This window comes from Nelusetta ayraudi, unplaced genomic scaffold (genome assembly GCF_046127955.1).
Source record: "Nelusetta ayraudi isolate G7.1 ecotype Tasmania unplaced genomic scaffold, CSIRO-AGI_Nayr_v1 ptg000017l, whole genome shotgun sequence".
NCBI classification, from domain to species: Eukaryota; Metazoa; Chordata; class Actinopteri; order Tetraodontiformes; family Monacanthidae; genus Nelusetta; species Nelusetta ayraudi.
Window position 1 is genome coordinate 5,547,998 of NW_027466067.1, and position 23,525 is coordinate 5,571,522.

The 23,525-nt window shown below is 41.9% G+C and overlaps 3 protein-coding genes across 5 annotated transcripts; 1 reads left to right on the forward strand and 2 right to left on the reverse strand.

Annotated features, from left to right (window-relative positions):
* Positions 1 to 994: 994 nt before the first annotated feature.
* Positions 995 to 2,809, reverse strand: LOC142887372 (thyrotropin subunit beta-like). 2 transcript variants are annotated; one of them, XM_076024985.1, is made up of 3 exons: positions 2,715 to 2,809; positions 1,951 to 2,143; positions 995 to 1,380 (listed from the first exon to the last, which is right to left on the reverse strand). In XM_076024985.1, the coding sequence occupies exons 2-3, from the start codon at positions 2,110 to 2,112 to the stop codon at positions 1,102 to 1,104; spliced, it is 441 nt and encodes a 146-aa protein (XP_075881100.1). In that variant the 5' UTR covers positions 2,113 to 2,143; positions 2,715 to 2,809; the 3' UTR covers positions 995 to 1,101. The 2 variants fall into 2 exon arrangements, with proteins under 2 accessions (XP_075881100.1, XP_075881098.1); XM_076024983.1 differs by lacking the exon at positions 2,715 to 2,809 and adding an exon at positions 2,249 to 2,605.
* A 2,055-nt stretch (positions 2,810 to 4,864) lies between these two features.
* On the forward strand, positions 4,865 to 11,931 carry slc5a8l (solute carrier family 5 member 8, like). Its single transcript, XM_076024986.1, has 15 exons — positions 4,865 to 5,711; positions 6,085 to 6,150; positions 6,270 to 6,321; positions 6,735 to 6,802; positions 7,361 to 7,515; positions 7,594 to 7,734; positions 7,823 to 7,952; positions 8,040 to 8,128; positions 8,327 to 8,439; positions 9,251 to 9,318; positions 9,397 to 9,483; positions 9,591 to 9,790; positions 10,666 to 10,775; positions 10,865 to 10,950; positions 11,080 to 11,931. Exons 1-15 carry the CDS (start codon positions 5,358 to 5,360, stop codon positions 11,188 to 11,190), a joined length of 1,830 nt encoding a protein of 609 aa, XP_075881101.1. The 5' UTR covers positions 4,865 to 5,357; the 3' UTR covers positions 11,191 to 11,931.
* A 2,501-nt stretch (positions 11,932 to 14,432) lies between these two features.
* Positions 14,433 to 22,711, reverse strand: sycp1 (synaptonemal complex protein 1). 2 transcript variants are annotated; one of them, XM_076024988.1, is made up of 34 exons: positions 22,575 to 22,711; positions 21,941 to 22,095; positions 21,389 to 21,476; positions 21,239 to 21,279; positions 20,962 to 21,126; positions 20,802 to 20,869; positions 20,587 to 20,660; positions 20,431 to 20,489; positions 20,292 to 20,358; positions 19,800 to 19,873; positions 19,597 to 19,705; positions 19,329 to 19,423; positions 19,056 to 19,240; positions 18,889 to 18,956; positions 18,751 to 18,812; positions 18,521 to 18,637; positions 18,302 to 18,406; positions 18,094 to 18,197; positions 17,854 to 17,971; positions 17,678 to 17,748; positions 17,366 to 17,594; positions 17,223 to 17,285; positions 17,088 to 17,150; positions 16,893 to 17,009; positions 16,693 to 16,803; positions 16,531 to 16,611; positions 16,365 to 16,439; positions 16,186 to 16,266; positions 15,959 to 16,099; positions 15,616 to 15,675; positions 15,395 to 15,454; positions 15,200 to 15,304; positions 15,025 to 15,090; positions 14,433 to 14,923 (listed from the first exon to the last, which is right to left on the reverse strand). In XM_076024988.1, the coding sequence occupies exons 2-34, from the start codon at positions 22,067 to 22,069 to the stop codon at positions 14,783 to 14,785; spliced, it is 3,192 nt and encodes a 1,063-aa protein (XP_075881103.1). In that variant the 5' UTR covers positions 22,070 to 22,095; positions 22,575 to 22,711; the 3' UTR covers positions 14,433 to 14,782. The 2 variants fall into 2 exon arrangements, with proteins under 2 accessions (XP_075881103.1, XP_075881102.1); XM_076024987.1 differs by lacking the exons at positions 14,433 to 14,923; positions 15,025 to 15,090; positions 15,200 to 15,304; ... (3 more) ...; positions 16,186 to 16,266; positions 16,365 to 16,439 and having other exon boundaries at positions 16,512 to 16,611; positions 17,088 to 17,285; positions 21,389 to 21,491.
* Between the last annotated feature and the right edge of the window lie 814 nt (positions 22,712 to 23,525).

Genomic DNA, 23,525 nt, shown 5'->3' on the forward strand with positions numbered 1-23,525 from the left:
CGCAAACAACAAGAGTATATTAACTTTTATTAACACGCTAACCACACTAGGATATTAACTTTAGCAAACATTTTAACAACACAAATTTATTAACTTCAGCTATCACACTAACAACAAGACAAGAGTATATTAACTTTTGTTAACACACTAACAATAGGATATTAACTTTAGCTAACACACTAATAACAAGAGCACATTATATTTAGCCATCAAGCAAACAATACCACTTCCTCTACGATGCCAAAACGGTGACACAAACACACACACAAACAGGCGGCAAAGCCAGCAGAGGTGAAGGTTTATAACTTACGAACCAATTATGCACCAAGTCATTAACTCCTGACTAAAAAGTATCACTTTAGCCAGTAGGCTGTCAGCTAGTCATTACATTTACTCCACTAATTAGCCAGTGTGGCATTTGTAATGAAGGTGAAGGGTCTATTGAGTTCTATTCTTTTTTAAATACACTTTGAAGTGTGTAAATGGTTCACTGCATTTTCACTCCCACACTACGTCCACACCTAACAGAAAGTATTTAGCATAGAAGTATGAAATTTAGTAACTTCTCTGTGAGCATCTCCAGCTCATATTTTTAGAATGCTTTCCTCATGGCTGATGTATCCCACAATAGGTGCGTTGGCAATCACATGCCTTCCAGAAAGAGGCGAATATAGCAACCCGGAGGTGACACGAACCAGAGTCATGGCCTTGTGATTGTTATGTAGTAAACAGAATGATACGGTGTGGCTCAGGATGTGATTAAGTTGGGCACGGCTTAGCCAAAAAGCTATTTAGAGAGTTCAGCTTTAATCGGTGTGTATCCCTCGCAGGTTACACATCATTCTGGGAGCCGCACGCTCAAGTATGGAGGAGGATAAATGATTGAGGGGAGAAAAAGGCACCCCAGGATGACTGAGCCGACATCCAAAAAGAGCGAAGGCATTACAAAACAAGCAGGTACAATAAAGTACAGACAACACACTGTCACAAGCTGTATAATTGTATAATGTTTATTATTACTTTCTGTGATTTTCATTCATATGTTTTTGCTCTCAAACACAGTGCACTGTTTGGTCAAAATGCTGAGATCAACACATAAAATCAGGAGGGGATCATGTAGTCGCGCCAGTCAGAGTACGGGTAGAGGCCTCGGACTGGTTTGGTACAGCCGGTTCTGTCCATGCTGGCCCTGTGTGCACACTCGTCACTGTCAGTCCTGCAGGAGCCACAGTGGCAGCTGAGGGCTGCGGGGTAGGTGAACACGGGGTTGGCCGCAGCGGGGCAGCCGGGAAGGACGGCCGTGCGGTACTCCACCTTGTCGTAGGTGCAGCCTCGCTGGACAACGTAGCGTGAACCAACTAAATTCCTCACGTTGCTGTCCTGCTCACCACACAGAGACACAACAAGAAGCACAATCTATATGGATAAACTGTACACACACATATATATATATATATATATATATATATATATGAAGAGGACAGACCTCTGACCCTGTTGTACTGGTTTAAACCACGATGGCATTTAAACATCAATCATTTATCAATTTCTTTATGAAAGACAAACTTGATGAACTGAATAAATGATCTAATGTTATACTTATGCTGATATAAGACTGGCTCTAGGAGGCTTTAACTCAAATTGGACTCTAGTTGTTTGCAACATCATGGAGTGGAAAACACACGCACGCACACACCTTCATTTTTCCCAATAGAAATCAATCATGTCCATGTCTGGTTTTATCTGTTCCTACCCTTTTTCATTTCAAGAATGTCCTTCCTATAAAATCTGGCAATTTGGTAACATTTTAATCATGTTTTTTTATGCACAAGTATTTTATATCACTATAGATACTAAAACATTTCTCTTCCTGTCTTATTTTTTATATTCTAGTCAATATTGAATTCCTAGGTTGACAGGCAGAAGTCAGAGGTTATCACAAGGACATACCGAGGAGTAGCAGAATCCCATGCAGATGGTCGTATTTATGGCCACACAGAAGTCACACTCGGGCCTCTCCACATGCAGGGTGAAGTCAGTGGGTAAACAGGTGGGAACGGCAGGACTGAACAGCAAAAACAGGAGCCAGTAGGAGAAGACTGCAGTTTCCATATTAGTGCAAAATAGTGATAAAACACTTTTGCTGGAAGATAAATAAAGAAACAAAGCGTCAGATGAACCAACAGAAAACAAAAAAGTCTGGTATCTCTAATAGAGTTTATTCCCCTGGAGATGTCTGTTCTATCACCTGGTGCAGAGACTCTGTTGCTTTGCCTCAAGCCTACTGATGATCTGAGTCTGACCATCGCAGGTGGACAATATTCATGGTATTTATAGTCATTTAATGCTAAACTAATGTAATCCACCTTCATCTAACCAGGCTGTTATCTCCAACATGACCTTTCTGGTCCATTAGGCGAATGACATTAATTAACAATGTCCTCGTTGAAAACAAAACAAAACAACAAGACCAAACATTTTAGCACTGCTTTAAAAGTGCACTCAAAGAACCACAAAGAAAAGGTTTTACGTAAACCAAACTTGCCGTCTAAGCAATGATTGACCGGCTGCGCGTATCTTGTAAAGGTTTTAATCAAATCTGGTTCGTGAACTTTCCAGTATGTCCTCTGAGTCACGAATTAAAACACAAAACAAAACTTAGGGTGGACACTGTTCCCTAGAGTGAGCACAAGATGTTACAGGTCTAGCTGTACCTCACACGCTGATGTGGTATTTCTCTGAGGTCTTTTGCAGGGCAAAAAGCAAAAGCAGCAAAGCATGATCGGCATTCAGCTCAGAGAACGGTTTCTTTGGAAAACCTTTTAACTGGTGATACATTGGAGCCTTAAAAAAGGTCGAGGATCTTATCTCTGCGTGTGTATATGTCTAATCATTGTCAGACATAAACAAGTCTCCCTGACACATTAAAGGAAAATGATATTTTTTATTGAGATTTTGAAAGGCCCGTTTTGCTGAGCAAACATAAGCAGCATATGAGGGAGAGAAAAAAAATGAAGGATTTAAATGTCAAATGAAAGAAAGACTTTCCATGGCAGCCAACTGCTTTTGCTTAGTGTCACCTCTAGGTATGGCAAAAGACCCAGATGCATAAATCACATGGAATTGCAGAAGAGAGTTGTTTATTTCAATACTTCAAACCTCAACTCGGAGTGAATAATCATAAAAAAAAAAAAAAAAAATGGCCCAAAACACAAAAAATATACAATGTTTCTGACAAGGGGGGACAACAGCCACAATTTAAGAGTAAGACCTGACACCAGACAAAGGGAGACAAGGATTATTTATACATGAAGGTAGGGGAACACAGGTGAAACCAGTCAGGGACAACGTGACGCAAGTGAAAAGCAGATGCGATCACAAAAAGTGGGCAAACTAAGACAGTGTTGCATTTTGATCACATATCAGCCATAATGACACCTGTTGCTGAAAATGTATCTATGTTCTGTCTGAATTGGGAGGTTTTGCTTCAGAGATAAATTTTCAGCAACTTGGTTTTCACCTTTTAATGTCCAGCGTCCATAAATTCATGATCAAATTTAAATGATTTAATTTAAATCAATTCAAATAATCTAAATCCATGGTTTCTGAAATTTGATTTTTACAGTAAGTGTAGATTTATCCCCCCCCCTCCGTTTCTCCTTTCTGAGCTTTGGTAGAAACACATCACTTGAAGGAGGAACCTGCTGTCAAGTACGTACAAATTACACAAAAATAAAATCAAAACTGTCAACAGTCATCAACTGTGCATATTATATTTCTCACAGTACAGCCATCTGAAATGTTCTCTGCAATGTTTGTGTCAGGTTATTTTTTAAGGGATGATGATGATGCAGACTTTTTCTCATGTTTTGCCATGTCAACCATTTATAGAGATAAATCTTCTGATCCGTGATACTTTCCTTTTTTTTCCCCTTCTTAATTCTAGCCCCTGACTAAGCACATTATTTTACTTTTTTGGCCATTTCGTGAGTGAGGAGGACCAGCCCTCCCTTCTCTCCACCTTTTTTTCTGCAAACCTTTGCCTTTAAACAGGGAATGATTTACCACATTTTAAAGGGAGTAAGTGCAACACATGGTGATTTCAATTGGCCTCATGTTATTGTTGGAAAATGTGTGTGCAGGCTATTGTTCAGAGGGAAAAGATGCTTTTAATGTTTTAATTGAACCCCTCTTTCAACTCTTTACGGTTTTCCATCCAATTTAATTTGTCTATTTATTACTTTTTTGGTTAATCGCTGTGACTTGGACCGAACTCAAGTTTTTCTCTAATGGTGCTCATTTGGCGCCACACACACAGCTCAGTGCCGGACATGTATTGCGCTCCTGTGTGAAAACATTAACATTATTATGCCAGTTCAATGTCCATTCCTCACTTTTACTCATTATTGCAAACATTAACACTAAATGCCATTTCACATTAACTCTTGAAGACTCACTGAAGCGGCTGCAAGCATCTCCTAAAATGCAACGATTCAAAGCGCACATTCTCTATTAAAGTTAAAGTCTGACACGTCAATGTCACTCGAAATGTTCTTGGTCAAATTGTTCTTGGGGGAAACATCGGGATTCACTGTCCACGACGAGGAAATCACTCTCTCCTGTTCCACAGCTGATAATATGCTCGCCAATGCTACCGAAATGATAAGGCAGGTCAAGATGCACCAATTAAATCACAGCCGTCAGATACACAAAATAACGGCCAAACCAGCTGAAGGAGGCCTGGACTGAACTTGCCTTGCCTCCCGGCACCTCCTGAAGTTTACTTGAAAAAGAGGAAGATGGGTGGACGTGTCACTTAGTTTTCTAACTTAGACCACCGGATGGGTGCGCAGCAGGAATAAAGCATTGCGGCGGCCCAGGCATGAGACCGCCGCCCTTTTTTTTTTACAATCAATGAAATTATAGCTGACGGCAGTACTGTGTGTCCTTGATGGATCATTAACTCCACTAAGTTACCGTCACTGAACTAATCTTTATAGTCCCTTGAAAGCATCGCAGTGGATCAGACACCTGCAGGAGTTTGTTTGTTAGAGTTTGACACCGTCTGGTCTGGGGACCTCCGGACCTCCGCTGTGGATTTTCTTGTCTTTGCTGAAGGTTTGAGCACAAATCTTTGATCAGAATTGCAGCTGATAAGGTGACCGGAGAGCTTCATGATGCTACAAATGCAGTGATTTATTTTTTATTTGCAATCTGTGACCATTTGCCGAAGGGGAGTTGCCTAAAAGTCTGCAGAAATTATTTAATACACAACGTTTTTGGCGGTGGGAGTGGGATCTTGCATTATTGTGAGGATCCATCTACCAGTTCAAACCCAAGTGACTGCTGAAGGAATCATGGTTGGCACAGGTGGGGAGGTGGCCACCTTCTCTGTCTGGGACTATGTGGTGTTTGCCGGGACAATCTTGGCTGCGGCCGGCGTCGGCCTCTTCCAGGCCATCCGGAGCCGTAAGGAGACCAGCAGTGCCGAGTTCCTGCTGGGCGGACGGCGAATGACAGCCGTGCCGGTTGCCATGTCGCTCACGGCCAGCTTCATGTCCGGCATCACCGTCATTGGCACGCCGGCAGAGGCCTACCGCTACGGCATCGCCTACTGGATCTTCGGCTTCTCCTATGCCATCATGTCAGCCGTCACGGCCGAGATCTTTGTCCCGGTCTTCTACAGACTGGGCATCACCAGCGCCTACGAGGTGAGCGGACCAAGAAATATTAGAAGGGTGCAAAGCCTGTGTTGCCATGTAATGACTTGGATATCAATAAAGCAAACCCGGCTTATTAGCAGACAGAGGAAATCACTGCTAACTGTTAATTTTGGGATTTGACATGTTGAACCAATGTTTTTATCCCGACGGACATTTCAATAACAACTGAAAGAAACTTTGGTTTAAAAGTGTAATTCCAATTCCAAAAACATGGTCAAAGAAGTTTATTAAGTATGTGATTGAAAAAAATTAATTTCCTTCAATTAAAAAGAATAATAAAATGAAATGATTTCTGATTTGGTGATTGTTTTCTGTTTTTTAATGGGTGCAACTTAAATAACATTGTTTTTCTTGCCTTTAGTATTTGGAATTGCGGTTCAGTCGACCAATTCGTGTGATTGGGACATCCATGTACATTGTACAGACGGCAAGTAAACATGACAAACATCCTTGGCTTCATGGAAAACTCTTGCGTGGCATCATTACCATACATTGGACTCTTGTTTTGTTTCCACTCAATCAGCTAATGATGTGCTCCGTTCTCAGGTTCTGTACACTGGTTTGGTCATCTACGCTCCAGCTCTGGCACTGAACAAAAGTAAGTCTTTCACAAACTGTGTGCACTCTGAGTAAGTACCGTGCAGTTATTGCTTAATGTCGTTTACACTTGTCACTCTTTACAATGACACATTGATTACACAGATAAAATAAAATTAATGTTTGCACAGTATATATGTGAACATTTTTCACCCGATTTTCTTTTCTTCAATTGCTTTGCTGAATGAAATGACTTTCATGTTATAAAAAATTAGCAAATCTGAATGTGAGTACGCAATGATGTGAAAGACTGGAAAATCAGAAAGATCTCTAAACGTCTGTGGAATGACATCCAACTGCAGGGTGTTGCATAATGATGAGTCTTTGTTATGACTACGCAAAGTTTTGGGTTACTCAGAGTTAGAGCTCATGTTTTCATGAATCTAAACAAACTTTGTTGTTGTTGTTACTCAGTCACAGGTCTGGACCTCTGGGGAGTCCTGGTGGCCACAGGTGTTGTGTGCATCGTCTACTGCACTTTGGTTGGTACATTTCATGTCAAAAGTTTCATTTATTATTCTGAACCCATAAAAGCATGTATAACAATCCACTGGTTTATGGGGTTGTTAAAAGGTTGTAACTCAAAACTCAAAACAGTCGTTATGCAACAAGTCATTTAAATAAAAATAACAAAAAAAAAGCATACAGATTCACAGAACATAGCATTTTAGCCCTCTGTTTAGAGCCCTCTGCAAAAATGCTTGATGTTAGCTTTACACCAAAAGCTGTTTTGAAGCGGGAGAAAAACAAATTCAGAAATTTGGGTGGACATCTGACTGGGGGTAAAGCAAGGAACGGAAACACATTTTTCGAGAAAACATCTGTAAAAGGAAAATTGCACAATTTGACATTTTAAATGGATTAAAATAGGCTGTCATGGATGTTTTTTGGTTTTGGTGGGTAAATATTAATCTAAAAGTCTCAGTATTCTTTGTTTTTGGAACATTTATCATTTGTAAATTCTTATTCTTAAGATTCTTGTTAAAACTTCAGATTTCCATCAAATGACCTTGACACGACACACGCGATGTTTGTCACAGGGTGGCCTGAAAGCCGTGATCTGGACAGACGTCATGCAGATGGTGATCATGCTGGCTGGTTTCGTGGCTGTCATCGCTCGGGGAGCGGTCTTGCAGGGCGGCTTGCCAAAGATCTGGGAAGATGCTCGCCAAGGGGGCCGACTGGAGGCGTTTGAGTAAGTGTGACAGTTCTTTTGTCATTGTTGTCTCAAATGGGTCAAATGTTTGTTTTTTTAATATACCATCGGCTTTAGCTTTGACCCAGATCCTCTGCGGAGACACACTTTCTGGACCATTGTGGTCGGCGGCAGCGTCATGTGGGTGTCCATCTACTCCATCAACCAGTCGCAGGTGCAGCGCTACATCTCCTGCAAAACCCTGGGACACGCAAAGATGTGAGCACACCTGCGCCCGTTGCCGCTTTCGTTCGCCCTTTGTGGAACAAAAGCGATTGAGACAAAGCTTCTGTCTTTCATGCTTCAGGTCTCTGTATGTGAACATGGTCGGCCTGTGGGTCACCGTGAGCCTGGCCGTGTTTTCTGGCCTCACCATGTTCTCAATTTATAAGAACTGCGATCCTCTTTCAAACGGGGATGTGAACAGTCCGGATGAGGTAAACGCTACCGGCTGTTTCTAAACCGCCGCTGTGAGTCGAGCGTCCAGGCCTCGCTAATCTAAAGTGTTTGTCTATGTGCGCCAGCTGCTGCCCTACCTCGTCATGGATATGCTGGCGATCTACCCTGGAATCCCTGGCTTGTTTGTGGCGGCTGCCTACAGCGGCACCTTGAGGTGAGGCCACAGCATAAGAGGAAGAAAAGTGTTGTTTTTCTTTTGTAGCAGATAAGATACAATTCAAAGGACGGCGTAACGTGTTGATACAACAGTGGACAGTAGCAGACACTAACTGACCTGTGAGCTAATCTGCACTTTGAACAAATCTGTCACTCTTATCTAGTGTTGCATTCTTTTTCTTATTTTTTTTTTCAGCACAGTGTCATCCAGCATTAATGCTCTTGTGGCCGTCACAATGGAAGACTTTATCATTCCTCATTTCAAAGACCTCAGTGAGAAAAAGCAGAAATGGCTGAACATGGGCCTGAGTAAGTTTTTTCGACAGTCATTCTGGTTCTTGGGAATCTTGCGTTCACAACCGCGAAGCATTAGCTTCGCACAGCATAAAGATAAGTTATTATTGGCCGATCATTAATCTTTCCTTTATGTAATTAAAAGGGCGAGTACATCCAAAAATTTAAATTCTCCTCCAATGAAGGTTTTGAAGATATTTTCTAGTTTGCATAATCAGCCTGGAGTTTCACAGAGAGGGATTCATATCCAACAACAAAACAACAGAAGCCTGTGTTGCCCATGCACTAGCGTGCATGTTAGCATATATGCAGTCCAAATCATTTGTGAAACACAAAAATCAGCTAGATTGTGACATGTTTGTCTTTGTTTCTGACGGCCGAGAACATGGCCACCGTTAGTCTCTGTTGTGTTGTAACTGTGTGTCAACACAATACATTGCGAAACTTCAGAATGCTTGCGCAGGTTAGGAAATATCTTATGAGTCATCTTAATAACCCTGTAAGTCCTGAACCACGATTCATGCTTCATATGTTTCAAATTTTCATTTTTTTTTTTCCTCAAAAATTTGGCAAAATATTCAGAGTAAAACCCAGAACTAATCTGAATTTGAAGGCCTTTCGGTGCATATATGCTGCCCACTGGTGGACTATATGTGCTTTGCAAGCACCTCGTTCTGCACATTTCTTTTTTATTCGTATCAAATCTTATCTTAAGGAATAAGGTACCTATGTAGCTGTTAGGCACCAAAGCAGCCTAAATTTTAATCTTTGCATTAAATCTCATTGTGAGATCGAAGGAAGACCTAAAAAAGCTTTTCCCTTGCAGGTGTGTTCTATGGAGGCGTGTGTATTGGGATGGCTGGGGTTGCCTCGATGCTGGGCAGCGTCTTGCAGGTAAACCTCTGCAGAGCCGTTTCCAACGTGACAGCACCATCAAGTCCCCACTTCTAAATGATCCATTTCTACTTCAAGGCAGCTCTGTCCATATTTGGAATGATCAGTGGACCCCTCCTCGGCCTCTACCTGTTAGGCATGCTGTTCCGCACGACAAATTCAACAGTGGGTGGAAAAACACACATATAAACATTGTCCTTTTTTTTTTCTTCACCTGTCACAACTCAGACTCACCCAGAAGCTCAGTGACGGTAGCTGTATTTACTCTGCAGGGCGGACTGACGGGAATGATCGTGGGCCTGGTGTTGACCCTATGGGTGGGGATCGGAGGCCAGATTTACCCGCCGCTCGCCGAAAAGACCAGGCCCCTGTCTCTCACCACAATCAACTGCAGCAGCAACTTCAACACAACGGAGTCTCCACTGACGACTCTGCTGATGACTCCGCTGACGACTCCGGAATATCAGACTGAGTGAGTCTTGAAAAGTGATGACATGATCGCGTTAAAACATTAAACGCAAACCTGGCCTTTGCAATTCAGTCATTAAATGTTAAGTGTGTAGTACTTGGGAGTAATTTCTAAGAAGAAACTGTGACATCAAGTGGTTAAATTTTAGATTGCAGCGTCTTTCACTTATCTTCCGCCTCCTGAGCTTGCCAGTGAGCTACGGTGGCCTGCGCACCCAAACCTGGATAACTTGTCCATCTTCTTCTTGGTTGGTTTATGTCTGTGTGACACAGGACGCCCGGAAAAGTGAAAGAAGTATTCTGGTTTAAAAAGAGAGTTCAGGATTTGATGTCACAAAGAGTGATTTGCTAAAGATGTTTATTTGTGCAAAATAAATGATTTCATAAATGAAGAAAAAAGTGAAATGAATGTGAAATGAATGTTCATGATAAAAAAAAATGAATGTTGGTTTTGATATCACAAAAAGTGGTGTGCCAAAGGTAAAACATTATTTGCACATTTATGCATGAAAAAATGTCTTCCCCCAAGGTGGGGCGTGACAGAGAAGGTTCGAGAAGGCGCAAGCAGTCACCCTTAGTACAAAATGCTGTCAGACAGGCTGGATTGTCCAGACCAGGCTTCCTTAGAAATTTGGCTGTGCTAGATGGCAGCTAACCGGGAGCGAGAACCTTGCTCTATGTATATTCTTAAATACATATGAGAACCGTTCCAAGGGTAGGAAAACCAAATTACTTTTATTTGTACTGCAAATATACACTTTCTATGGGCAGTATAATATGTTTTTATCAATATAAAAAAAAACAAACATTACACACTGGACCTTTAAAGAAGAAACAATCGGTTAAGTGCAAATACATTTGATTTTCTTTGCACATCAGCGACAGGCCGCCCCTGGCAGACTCCTGGTACTCCCTGTCCTACCTCTACCTGTCCGTGGTGGGGATGCTGTCCACCATTGTGTGTGGCCTGCTGGTGAGCGCGATCACAGGTAAGAACTTCTTGCGCTTTGGAGACCCGTTGAAACAAGGCTTCGAAACCCCGTCCAGGACGAACTTGGTTTTCCTCTCTTTTTTTCAGGCGGGTGCAAGCAAAAGAGGCGCAGCTCTGATCTGTTTGTGAGAAAGAGCGACCTGATCTGCCTCAGGTGGAGTGCAAAATCAGAGGTAAAACGTTTTGTTTGGACGTCTCGGCGAGACTTCAGCAAGTCCGTAGCGCTGTGATCCCAACTGAGGATCGTCAACAGAGTGTATGCGATGTGTGAGGGTGAAATGTGTCTTTATTTTCTTCTGCAGACTTCACAGATGAAGGAGAAAATGCCGCCACACTATGAAAATGGAACCGACAACCCAACGTTCACCGATGACGACTTGGGGAGCAAAGGCATTACCATCACCAAACTATAAAACCTCCCGAAAGATCTCCATCCCTGTCGTTCCAGTAGTCCTGCCCATGATTTGTTTTGGTTTTTATATTATTGTTGTTATTATTATTGTCATATGGAACTCATTGTTAGTCCATGACTGCTGCTGCATCACGGTAAAGCATTGAAAAAAGAGAAAGTACTAATAGTGAGGGAAAAATAATTGATGCCTTTGCGTGTGTAGTGTATGCTGCTATGAATTGTGTTGTTTAAATTGAGATTATGAAGCAAACAACTGTGAATACCATGAACACCTCAACTCAAATCCATAGCCTAGCATATTTTGCCGCTTTCATTCTTTCACACAAACCACACGAAATAACTTCACTGTATTCAAATAGTCCTTGGCAACATTTCACGTTACAGCACTTTAATCACGTGTGTGTGTGTGTGTTGACTCGCTCTCCTGTCAAACATAAACTTCCAGAGAGACAAAGTAATTTAATCAATTGCGCTGCACTTGCACTTCCTGCTCTCAGACAACTTTCACAGCCTTGTGTTCAATTGTCCTCTCTGAGAGGTGCGCCTCTGCCTTTATCTCTGGAACACTGCGTATGATAACACTACTGTTTTGAAGTCACCATCCAGGTGTGTTTCAAGGTTTTCAAAGTCCATGTGTGTCGTTTTATTATTTTATGTGGAATTTGCACGCTGCACGAACTGCTTGTGTGAATGAGTCACAATTTATGCTCACTGATAAAAATAAAAGTGGTTTTGTTACAAATGTGAACTGTCGTGTTTCAAGGTCCTCCGGACGAAGTCAGAGAACAGAGTCTGACAGGAAAGATACATTTACAGTGTTGATAAGACTTTGGCAGCGCGCTTCCTCCTCCGTCTGCTCCTCCTTTACAGCCCTTCGGCTGTAAAAAGCTATTTGAACAGAGCAAGGAGTGGCTTGGGCACACAAAGACAAAATAACACCCAGCTTTGATTGGGGTAAGGCGACCAGCTCTGCCCACGGTCTCCCTGGTAACGAACAGTGCCAGGGCTGGTCCGCCCACTTCTCACCCCCACCAGTGCGCCAACAGCTGAGACCTTTGGCCCTCTCAGGTCCTCCAGCAGACCGACAGCAGGTTCAGTCGGCTGCGACGGGGGAGAAAAATGCCATAGGTTTCTGATTCGAAATGAGGTGAGTCTGAGTTTTCCCCCGTTGAACTGTGACAGGTGTTGTACGAAGGGCTTTGGGCGATGTTGTTTTAAACGTCCTCCCGCCTGTTTGGTGTCTAACAACAGGACCACGGCGGCCACCTTTGCGACTCTGGCGTGTTGCCTGCTGGCTTTCTCTTCGGCACTCCCAATGACTTTGATCCCAACAAGCACGTCGGACCTGCCAACAGTGGCGGAAAATGAGACCACAATTCCCGGCAGTACCAGCCCAGACTCGACTCCCGACACACACCTGACCACAGGCACGACGGGAAGCACTGAAGCGTCCACGACGACCGCTCCGGCCACGACGGAGAGCACCAGCACCCCCCAGACGTCCTCGTCCACGGCCCTCACCACCTCCCTGACGACCAGCGCGCTGTCGCCGACCGCGACAACCGCTGAGGTCACGACCCAGACCGAACTCACGACCCAGACCGAATTCACGACCCGGACCGAACTCACGACCCAGACCGAATTCACGACCCAGACCGAACTCACGACCCAGACCGAATTCACGACCCAGACCGAACTCACGACCCAGACCGAACTCACGACCCAGACCGAACTCACGACCGGGACCGAATTCACGACCCAGACCGAACTCACCACCCAGACTGAATTCACAACCAAGACTGAATTCACAACCCAGACCGAACTCACGACCCAGACCGAACTCACGACCCAGACCGAACTCACGACCGGGACCGAATTCACGACCCAGACCGAACTCACCACCCAGACTGAATTCACAACCAAGACTGAATTCACAACCCAGACCGAACTCACGACCCAGACCGAACTCACAACCCAGACCGGACTCACAACAACAGCAACGCCCGCCACAGGGGGCGACACCGGCAGCACGACTGCTACCACGGTGAACCCGACGAGCTCGTCTCACACCGTCAGCGCCGCCTCGCTGTCACCGAATGGGACGACAGAAGGTGAGAAAACCAAAGCCTCTGTTCCATTTCTCATCGCTGCCCATTGTGTGTTGTAACTTTTCCGATGAAGTGTTCTTTTTGTTTTTCATGTTTTTGTCATTTCTTTTGTATGCATTTCCATTCCTGTGTGATTATTTTTTCATTTTTTAAATTTAATTTAATTTTCAAAATGTTTTTATTCAACATAAACTAATCTAAACCAGCATTTCTCATGTGGCTGGTCAGAGCTAATTTGATTGGGTTGTGGCTTCATGGGCAGTTTCCCTCTTTTTTATGGTGATTTAAAAAAAATTCACACACACACGCATACACCCACATATGTATATTATTAATAGGGAAAATATTGGGCACTTATTTTGCAGGACACTGAATTCAATTCAATAATTTCTTTGCTAGAGATGATAGAAAGTGAGCAAGTGAGCTAGTTTTACGCAATACATTTGAGTGCTGTGAAATAAATTTGGGTCGCAACTTCATGGTAAGGAAAAAATGTGGGTCCTGACCCTCCACCGGTTGAGACCCACTTAACCAAAACTAAACCAAAACAAGACACAAACTCAATTTGTAATCGTTTTTGTATGTTTGTTTGTTGGTTTCCTCCTGTGCTGACAGCTTCTAGGCTAATCGGTTCGGAGAAGTACATCACCATCGGCCTCAGCGTCACTCTCGGCGTGGTGTTGGTGGTGCTGTCCGTCTGCATACTTTGCAAATGTCAACACAGGAGGCAGTTCAGGCACCAGCCCCTCGACGGGTCCGAGGACATGAGTAAGAAGCTTTGATTTGACAGCATCCTTTACGCCAGCATGTTGTAAAAATGTGCTTCCGTCCACTTTTAAAATCTGTGCGTTGCTTCGCCAACAGGAACATTTGTGAACGACGACGACGACACCCTGGTCATTTCCGGAGGACTTTATGACCTCCACCCGATATACGACAATTTGCCCGCACCTCCAGACGACCAATATGAATACCGTCTGGAGTTTTATAGCTGAAGGAAGGCGTCACAGCCTGTTGTTGTTGTTGTTGTTGTTGTTGTTGTTTCTCTGACATCAAAATGGACATGGACAAAAATGGAACAGTGAAATCTTGTACAGAAGCAGCAGTGTGAAAGAAAACAGACCGCAGCTGTGAATAAGGAACGGTTCTAACATTTTATTACTCTCTCACATTTATGAATGGTATTATATAAACCTGATACATATCTATTGCAACAGCAGTGATGAACAGCACAATAGTTAATGGAAAGGAAAGCTTAAGCGTGAGACACAACAGGGCAACTGCATTTTCCAGAAGTATTTTAAATAGTAACTATGAAACGACCAAAACTGTAAATCCCTCCACCTTTTGTGAATTAGAGAGAAAAAAAAAAAAACAGCCTACATTTGCTCTGACATAACTGACTAGCAAGCATCTTGAACATGAACACCTATACTTGTGGAAACAGAGCTGATATTACAGACTGCGTGAGTTCAACGGATCAATTCATGCAAAGATTTTGTCGTTGACTCTCTTCTTCTTTTTGTCCTGGCCGATAACAGCAGCCCAGCCGGCGTCTCTCATTCGTTTCATTGCGGTGAGCTTCAAGGAGTTTCTCGGTGACTTCTGACCGATGGGGGTTTTGCTCTGAAAAAAATTGCGAATACAAATGTAAATTCACGTTTTTGTCGGCATATTTATCTTTTCTTCAACCCATCATCATCATCATCAACGTGGCCACGTTATACCTTCTGCGAGAGGTTCAGCTGGCAGTGTGAAACGGAGGGATGAGGTGTACGTGCACCTGCAAAATTCTGTGAGGAAAGATCACCGTCACCTTCTTTGGTATTTTTCACGCAGAACCAACTCTGATTTTAACGGCCGACACTTCTGGCTCGTGACTCATGCATAAAACACGCTCACCATGATGTCGCTCAGATCAGAGCTGTCAGACTTGCTGTCCAGCTCTATGGCGGTCTTATTCCAGCGCGCGCCGACATCAGAAGGAGGCGTTTTTATTCTGTAAGACTGGCGTTCATTTCAGAGTACATGTCAACGAAAGCCGTCACCATTTATTTTGGGGGAAAGAAGGGACGAGAAGACAAAGTAAAAGCTTACTCTGATCTTTACTGTTCCACTCGGCCCTCTTTCAGAAGACTTTGGAGTGTTTGGGTATCCCTGCAACGACGAGACAACGGCAGGCAAAATTGCCTGAAACGTTATGTATTCATCAACTACATGAATCACAAATGAAATCACACAATGTAAATCCATTTAATCAGTTTATGTACAGAGATTATGATGCAATTATAAATAATTTTACAAATGTATTTGTCCACCTTGCTGTTCTGTGTGATTCCATGTCGGGATTGGACAGTTTTCGGACAGGCGTCACATTCCTAAACAAAGAGCATTACAATATATTGTAGAAATAATGAGTACTTATAGATTTATTGTTAAATTAGTTCAGGATTATACTTCACGATTGGTGTCAACAAATAGGTGGTTTGTGTTTCAGTCAAGTAAAACTACTGACACAAGAAAACACACAAACAGCAATTCCACTTGACCGTGTAAGAGCAAAATTTAAAGTAAACTTGATGAGGAAACAGTGATTAAAAACTGGTCAAAATCCATCAGTTGTAGTGCTGATCAAATTAGAATCTCCCAAATTAAACTCACAGGTGTCTTCCCAGTTTTGGTGGCTCCTCCTCCTTTGCGAAGTGAGGGCGTTCTTTTGGTCTTGGACAGTTCAAACAAATGCATCTTGGACGACCCTGGGGTCTCCGAGGGTCTGCTCGGCACGTAGCTGGGAGTGGCCAACTGAACATTTGGAGAGGAAGCGACAGGCGCGTCAAGAAAAACATCACACAATTCAAGGTAGCTTCTTGGCAAGAGTGATTATGTACCTGCTTCCTGTTTATATCCGACTTGGCTTTCATTGATGACATGTCCTTCTTCAAGTCGGTTAATTCCTTCCGCAGGTTCTCCTGATAGCGTTCAACAATAAAGTGGTTCCAGCAGGTGACAGTTCAAACCTCTTTGGGTCGGAACGCCCAGAATTGGGCCGATTCAAACTAGAACAAACCTTCTCTGCCACTTCTTTCTTCAGCTGCTGCTTCAGCTTGTCACTGTCCGAGTTATGCTTGTCGAGATCTCTCACCTGGTTAAAAACGTCGGGTTTGCGCTGTGAAGTGCAGCAATTGATCACTGAACCATTGGCTAAAACTTGCGCTGGTCTGTCAGCACCGTACCACCGACTGCAAGTGTGCGGCACTCTTCTTGTTCTCACTGAGCTGCGCGTCCTTCCCTTCGACGATCCGATCATACTGGTTCTGGAAGAGAGAAAAACAACAACAGAAGTCGCTCCTACATTGTTCGGATGGACAACGCCATTGTATGAACGGCGAGCCGACCTTGTGCTTTTCCATCAGCGCCACCATGTCTGCGATCTTGTGTTGACACTTGAGCTCCATCTCGTCCTTGTTTTTGACGGCTTCCGCTTCGGCCCACCTGAGCCTCTCCACCTGTTGTCGACGAAGCTTTCGCTCTTATGTGTCGGACCCAAAGGAGCTTTAAAAAGTGCGACCTGTTTGTTTGGAGCGACGGCGGTGACCTCTTCGCTGAGCTCCGCAACGACTTGAGACTTGGAGTCCAGATCTTTGGAGAGTTTGACATGGTTCTCCTCGTTGAGTCTTCTGAGGTTCTGAAGCTCCTCTTGGACACTGTCGATCTTAAGACAAACAGACCTCATTCAGGGTTTTCACTTAGTTAGTGAATGTTTTTATTTTATTATTAATTGCCATCATACCTCAATCTCCAGATGGCTTGATTTTGATGTTTGTTTCATTAGTTGTTTCTTCAGCACTTTGTTCTGGAAATATGTTGTTACAAAACTAAATGAACAGTTCCCTGAGGATGCAGAGTCCCTTTCTATTGGACTCACCTCCTTCTGGTACTCTGCCTGGACTCTTATTTTCATGTCAAACTTCTTCTTGAGGAAACACAGCTAGTAAACAAAGAATTGCAATTCATTTCCACACAATCAATAAATACAGCAGCATTGTCAAATCCAGATTTTGTAATCACTTTTGTGTCGGCGGTTGCTATCTGTTTTTCTTTTCCTCTGATTTCATTCTCCAGGCGCTCAAACTGAAAAGCAACAATGGACTCCTTCAAAAGAGGATATTTGTGTAGCACTATTTTTTTTTCCATGAATGGTTTAATTGTAATTACGTTTTCTTCCATATCTTTCTCCAGGTTCTCTATTTTTAGAGATTTCTCTTGGACTGCAGTTGTAATGGAGCCAACTTCATTCCTAATTAATGTAAAGACAAAGATTTTCTTTCCAAAACAGGCGCACTTGTAAATCTACTTCAGCTGTGTAAATTTTATACTAACCTTAATCTCCGGTTTTCATTTTCCAGCTTCTGAATTTCTCTTGTCAGTTTGAAAGCTTTTTCCTCAGAGTCCTTATTGGACAAAATGATTTGTAACGGTATTGTAAGAACAATCAATCAACTATTGTTGCACATTGTGTAGAAAGGATGACTCGAATTTCATTGGATCACTCAAACCTTAAAGTCTGCCTCAATGGTTTTGGCATTTAAAGATCCACTCTCTACCAGCTGCTGAAGACTGGCCGTCTCAGACTGCAGCTCATTAAAGTTGGATAACAGCTCTTTGTATTTTTCTCTTAAAATTACGAAAAAAGTCAGACGTATACTTAAGATATACTAGATATATCACTTGCATTCGATCAGATTAAACATTCAACTATATGTGCTACAACTACAATGGATGCTTCATACACGTACTCGTATTGTGCGACGTGTCTTCTCAGTTCCTCCATCTGACGAGTGTGCTCACTGTTCTTCTGCTTTTCACTGCACAGCTGTCCCTCCAACTCCTGTACTTTGATCTAATGCAGACAGCCACGTTTTACATACCTTGCAACCCAACATGTCTATTAAAAGGCAGGGGACAGTTGGTGTGGGACTGTAAATTTCAATCAAAATCTGAAACCTCTGCCATCGTGGACTTTTCTCTTGATTCCTCCTTTGCTTTTTCAGCTGCTTGGCAAGCTGTCTTCAGTGCATTGTTTTCAGCTAAGGCAGTCTCCGCTTCATTCTGTATTGATAGAAAAAAATATGTATGTGAATAACACACGTCATATATATATTAGGCATAAATTATGCAACTTCCTTTTTTTTCTGTTTGAAATGGCACAGCAGTTGTCGACACCTTCACAAACTGGGCTTCCTCTGTTATCTTCAAAAGCTCAGCTGTGAGTTCTGCCAGTCTGGCTTCAGCAACATCAATCTCAACCTTCATAGATTCCACAGATTGGCATTTTTGGTCCTTTAGATAAAAACAAACCAAAATCATCCAGTTACCTTGTGCAGGGTTTAGACAAAACTCCAAGCAGATGTGCAGGGGATCAGAACCACCACGAGGGTTATTAATTATTTTACCAAATCATCTCTAAGATTTTTCATCTGCTCATCTTTCTGTGCGCTCTGCTCCAAGGCCTCTTCTGTTATAAATAGAAAACGTCATCTTTGCGATGTGAAAGTTAAAAATAATTACACAGCCAACAATATGAGTATTACGTAGAAGTGTGTTTTTCCTTTGAAGCTCCTTCTTATTTGAAGCGAGTTCGTCTTCAAGTTCTTTAGCCCTTAACATTGAAGAATCAAAGCAGAAGCACAGAAGTGTGAAAGGAAAGCTGTAAGGTTTGATCTGGGCAATGCTACGACCTTTGGTGAGGCCATTTCACCTCTGCAACTCCAGAGCCAGTGAACTCTGCAGCTCCTGGGTCGTGGCTTGAAAAGCCTCCAGTTTCTCTGCCTGCAGGGCTTTGACTCTGCTGAGCTCCTCCAGGCAAAGATCGTTGCTTTCAATCATCTTTACATATTCTTCTTTACTCTTTTCCAACAGTGCAACGGTAGCCTCAAAACTTTCCTATATAAAGGAACTTAATTTTAATCAAAAAAGGAAGAAGAAAGACTGACGTACGTCAGAAAATTATAAAAGAACACCAGAAACTCACCTGGGCTTCTTTATGGTTCTGCTTTGTAGTGTTCAGTTCCTGTAGAAGGGACTCCTGTTCAGCCTTTGAGACTGCGAGAAGTTCTGACTTTTCCTCTGTAATGACAATAGTGCATGGCATTAACTTTCTACAACTAACTGATATAATTTTACAGCAACATAAATGCTCACCATCTCACATATGAGCATTCATATATGCATAGGATCATAGCTCATTGTCAATTCAATCAATTGTATATTAAGCATCACTACTGTAATCGGGGTCTTACTTGCAGTTTCTTGAAGTTGTTTAAATTCCTTCTGAGTTTGACTCAAGTCAAGCAGAAGTTTTTGTATGTAATTTTCCTTCTCCTTCTGCTCCCTCTCCAGCACATCGACCTGTGAAGTCAGCCTCACTCCGTAGTAATAACTGCTTTCAAACTGTGAGAGGTCCAAACTTAACTTCTTTCATTGAAGGTTTTACTTTACTAACCTTTTTCTCTGCCATGGTGAATTTTTGACAATATTTTTCTTTTAAATTTTCTAACTGCAGAAACTCTTCTTTGACTGGGAAAAGATCATCAGTAAATTTTCTGAAGACGTTCTTGTTGTCCAGTTATTGACAAGTGATTGATTCTCTATCTATCTATCTATCTATCTATCTATCTATCTGTCTGTAATTTAGATTCAGGAACATTAATTCACAAATAACTAATTATTAACCTACAAATTGGAAGTGCTTCATTATTAACTACTAGTTAATCAGAACCCTAAGCCTATTCCTAACTCCTAACCTTGCTCCCCATTCCCTAACCCAAACCCTTCTTAACTGTTAGTTAGTAGTGAAATGTTCCCTACTCTAACGTGTTATCATTTTTTTTCTTTCTCTACCTTTATCTAAAAGAATAAATAAATAAATAAATAAAAAAAACAAGACTTTTAGCTCTAGTAGCTGGAAACCAACAGCAAAGGTAAAAGGAAAAACCTTTATGGATTTCTTGTTGATCAGCTTCAGCTGTCAAACGAAGCTCTTCAAATGCTTCCACGAGTTTCTGCAGGATCCAAGGAGGTTTCACTTTGGTTCATCATTGAAACTTGTTTTGAATAAACACAATTAGTTTTACCTGAATACTTTCACTATTTTCCATTAACACGTGATGTGTTTCTTCTCGTTCGGATTCAACTGAAAGTGGAAAGAATTAATGTGAAATATTCTAAAATGTATATAAATCATCCACATATAACTGCTGTGTCCATGTGTTAAAAAAAAAGACACTTACATAAATGTATTTTTTCAGCTGACCGCTCAAAGGTGTCTTTAAGAATATTACACAAATTTCTTGTTGCGTTGTCCCTATGATAAACATAAAGGAGAAAATATTTAAAAAAATAATAAATTCTGGTTTCTTTTTGCAAATCATATTGTCACTTGATGTGACCTTTTAGTTTTGAGTTTTTCACTACAAGGAAAAAAACAAAAAAAAAACCAACATACTTATTTCTTAAGTTCTCATTGTCACTGATCTGCTCTTCCAGCTTCATACTGAGACTTTCATTTCCAAACTGCAAGGACAAATTTCCAAAAGAATTTTGAAGTGTCTTGTGTAGAAAACTAATACTGGTTGCAAAAACAGGAATGGCACCACGGCTCAAACCTGCAGTTCTTGAATGGCTTTGCGCTGGGTTTCAATGGTTTTTTTGTTTTCTTGAAGTCTCCTATCCATTTGCACAGTGTCAGAGGCAATCTGAACTTTCCAGCTATGGATTTTCTCAACTTCATCAAACAGCTTCACAAACACGTGTTTGGGATTGCAATTAGTCTGGGGAATGTCAACAAAATGGGAAATGAACTGGAACGCTTCAGAATTATCAATGAATTGCTCCTATTGCATTTTATATCCCGGCTTAATATCTGCACACTGAAAATATTACCTTGTCCTTTACTGGTGACACAGCTTTTGTCTTAGCAAAAGCTTTAAAGGGGACAAAAAAACATCAGAGAATTTATATATACAAATGTAAACAGGTGAACTCCACAAGTTGTTGCTTTAAGAAAACAAAAAAAAAACAAACAAACAATACCTTGTTTGGTTGGCAGGGTTGATGCAACCATGCTGGTGTTGGACAACGGCATGTTCTGCTCCTTGTCAAAGTATTTACTGTAGGTACCCTGTGGGCAAGAGATCTATGACGTATTCAAAGCTATCGTTTGGATCAGTGGTGGACAAACTTTTTGACTTGTGGGCCACAATGGGTTCTAAGATTTAACAGAGCAATCGGACCAAGAGCAAATGTATCATGGGAGAGAAAAGATGAGCAAAGCGTTACAACCAAATATCTGTCTTTGAAGCCTGACAGTATATAGCTCTTTAATATGACTCGTAAAACAATGGGGGAAAAAATACATTTTATAACTTACTTGCTATTAATATATTTTCTGCAAGTTAGGCGGGCCAGATTAAAAATCTGAACAGGCCACATATAGCCCCCGGGCCATAGTTTGCCCATGCCAGGTTTAGATACTGACTGCATTGTGTAATCACCAGAGGTAAAGAGCTGAATACAACTGTTCAACTATTCTCACTTCATGGTACAGCATTTATAATATAGGTCACCAGTGCACTGGACACTCACTGGCTGCAATGTATTCACGACATCCCCGCAGTTCTCGATGTTTTCCTGGGGCCGGACAGCAGACACCTGGCTGCTATTTACTCTTGGAGGAACCAGCAGTTTGAAGTTGAATCCACGGTCTCTATCCATTCTGGGGGCGTCACAAGAGATGGAAACTACAAAAAAAATAAAAATAAAAATACATTTTTTATTTTTTTTTTTTAAATTACACTGACAAACATTTAAAAAGCTCACCCACAATAAAACAGTAACCTATGATAAGAACAGGTGTGTCTCCCAAGAGTAATTTGACAAAAACGAAGCAAAGAATTTGAACTAGTTTTCAAATTTACTGAACTAAACGTGAAAAAGGGTCCACTTACGACTATTACTACATTACTGAATAGCGGTGTACCGAACTACTTCGTTTCACTGCTTGCTGCTGGGAGAGAGGGAGGGAGAGAGAGAGAGAGAGAGAGAGAGAGAGAGAGAGAGAGAGAGAGGGAGAGAGAATCGTTCGCTCCTGTTTGTGTCGTTTATAGAATTGCGCAGCATCAATCGCCAAGTTTTCTAGGTTGAGTTAGCTTACCAAGCAAGCTAAGTGCACCGAGTAACGCGACATGTCATTCGACGTTGTCTAAACTACTTAGCTTACATTTAGACACCTTCTTCAAAGAAATACAAGACAAACGGGCGGAGGGAGGGCAAATGACCGACCAGGCAACACGTTTAACTCAGACTTTCATTTAAAAAACGGCCAATGACGAAGTTACTCTTCTTCGACCGTTTGACGGTTTTCACCGGCGGGCGCGTGCAGTGCACCGTCTACTAGTGTCACATCATCACGTACTGGCAAGTCAGTGAAGCTGTTCGTACTCGGTCGTTCTTTGTTATGAGGCGATTAATTGTAGCCTCTTTAGATATTTTTCATATCACTAGAATGGAAGGAACTTTCCCCAGATAATGTATTATGATTTATTTATTTATTTAATTCATTTATTTATTTGCTTTATTTTTTTCTCCAATATAGCCGCCTGCCAGCAGATGGTGCACTGGGACAATGTCAGACTGCTATTACCTGGTCCTGACCAGTGACCACCTTACATTTGAAAGGTCCAGAATAAACACACTGTTTGGAGAATTCTCGTTCTGAAGGACAATGGATATAATATTAAGATGATAACCATCAAAACCAGCACGGGCTTCAACAGTATATGCAAATATAATGTTTGTTGCATGGAAAACCTAGGACACCGCTGCTTCCTAAGTTCTATATGTTGACCATGTGATAAACCAAGTGATATTGTGCTATTTGTTCATGTAAGTGTGTCACTTTATACAAATTTCAACAATGTTGACATTGACATGTCTGGAGACAGAAATGCATATCAGAGGTTATTGCAAAGGTATGTTCTAAACCAATGCTGTGTAGGTTACTTAGTGATGTGTTTGGATGACGGTAATGTTTTTTTTATGTCTTCATTCAGGCAATTTATTTAATGTATTTTGGCTGGGAAAGTCTGATTGAATTAAATAATGTTGAGAAAAATAGCATTTAATCAACATCCATAAACGTAAAAACGAATAGTTAGTCTAACCTGTCACG

Bases quoted from the DNA above. Each gene is read 5' to 3' on its own strand.
- LOC142887372 (XM_076024985.1), bottom strand. From the start codon at position 2,112: ATGGAAACTGCAGTCTTCTCCTACTGGCTCCTGTTTTTGCTGTTCAGT. The intron at 1,381-1,950 runs GTATGTCCTTGT...TGTGGTGAGCAG, and splicing joins TGGGATTCTGCTACTCCTCG to GACAGCAACGTGAGGAATTT.
- slc5a8l (XM_076024986.1), top strand. From the start codon at position 5,358: ATGGTTGGCACAGGTGGGGAGGTGGCCACCTTCTCTGTCTGGGACTAT. The intron at 6,322-6,734 runs GTAAGTCTTTCA...GTTGTTACTCAG, and splicing joins AGCTCTGGCACTGAACAAAA to TCACAGGTCTGGACCTCTGG. The intron at 9,484-9,590 runs GTGGGTGGAAAA...TTTACTCTGCAG, and splicing joins TCCGCACGACAAATTCAACA to GGCGGACTGACGGGAATGAT.
- sycp1 (XM_076024988.1), bottom strand. From the start codon at position 22,069: ATGGATAGAGACCGTGGATTCAACTTCAAACTGCTGGTTCCTCCAAGA. The intron at 19,241-19,328 runs GTGAGTTTCTGG...TCCTTTATATAG, and splicing joins AGAACCATAAAGAAGCCCAG to GAAAGTTTTGAGGCTACCGT. The intron at 15,091-15,199 runs GTGAGCGTGTTT...CTTTCCTCACAG, and splicing joins CTGATCTGAGCGACATCATG to AATTTTGCAGGTGCACGTAC.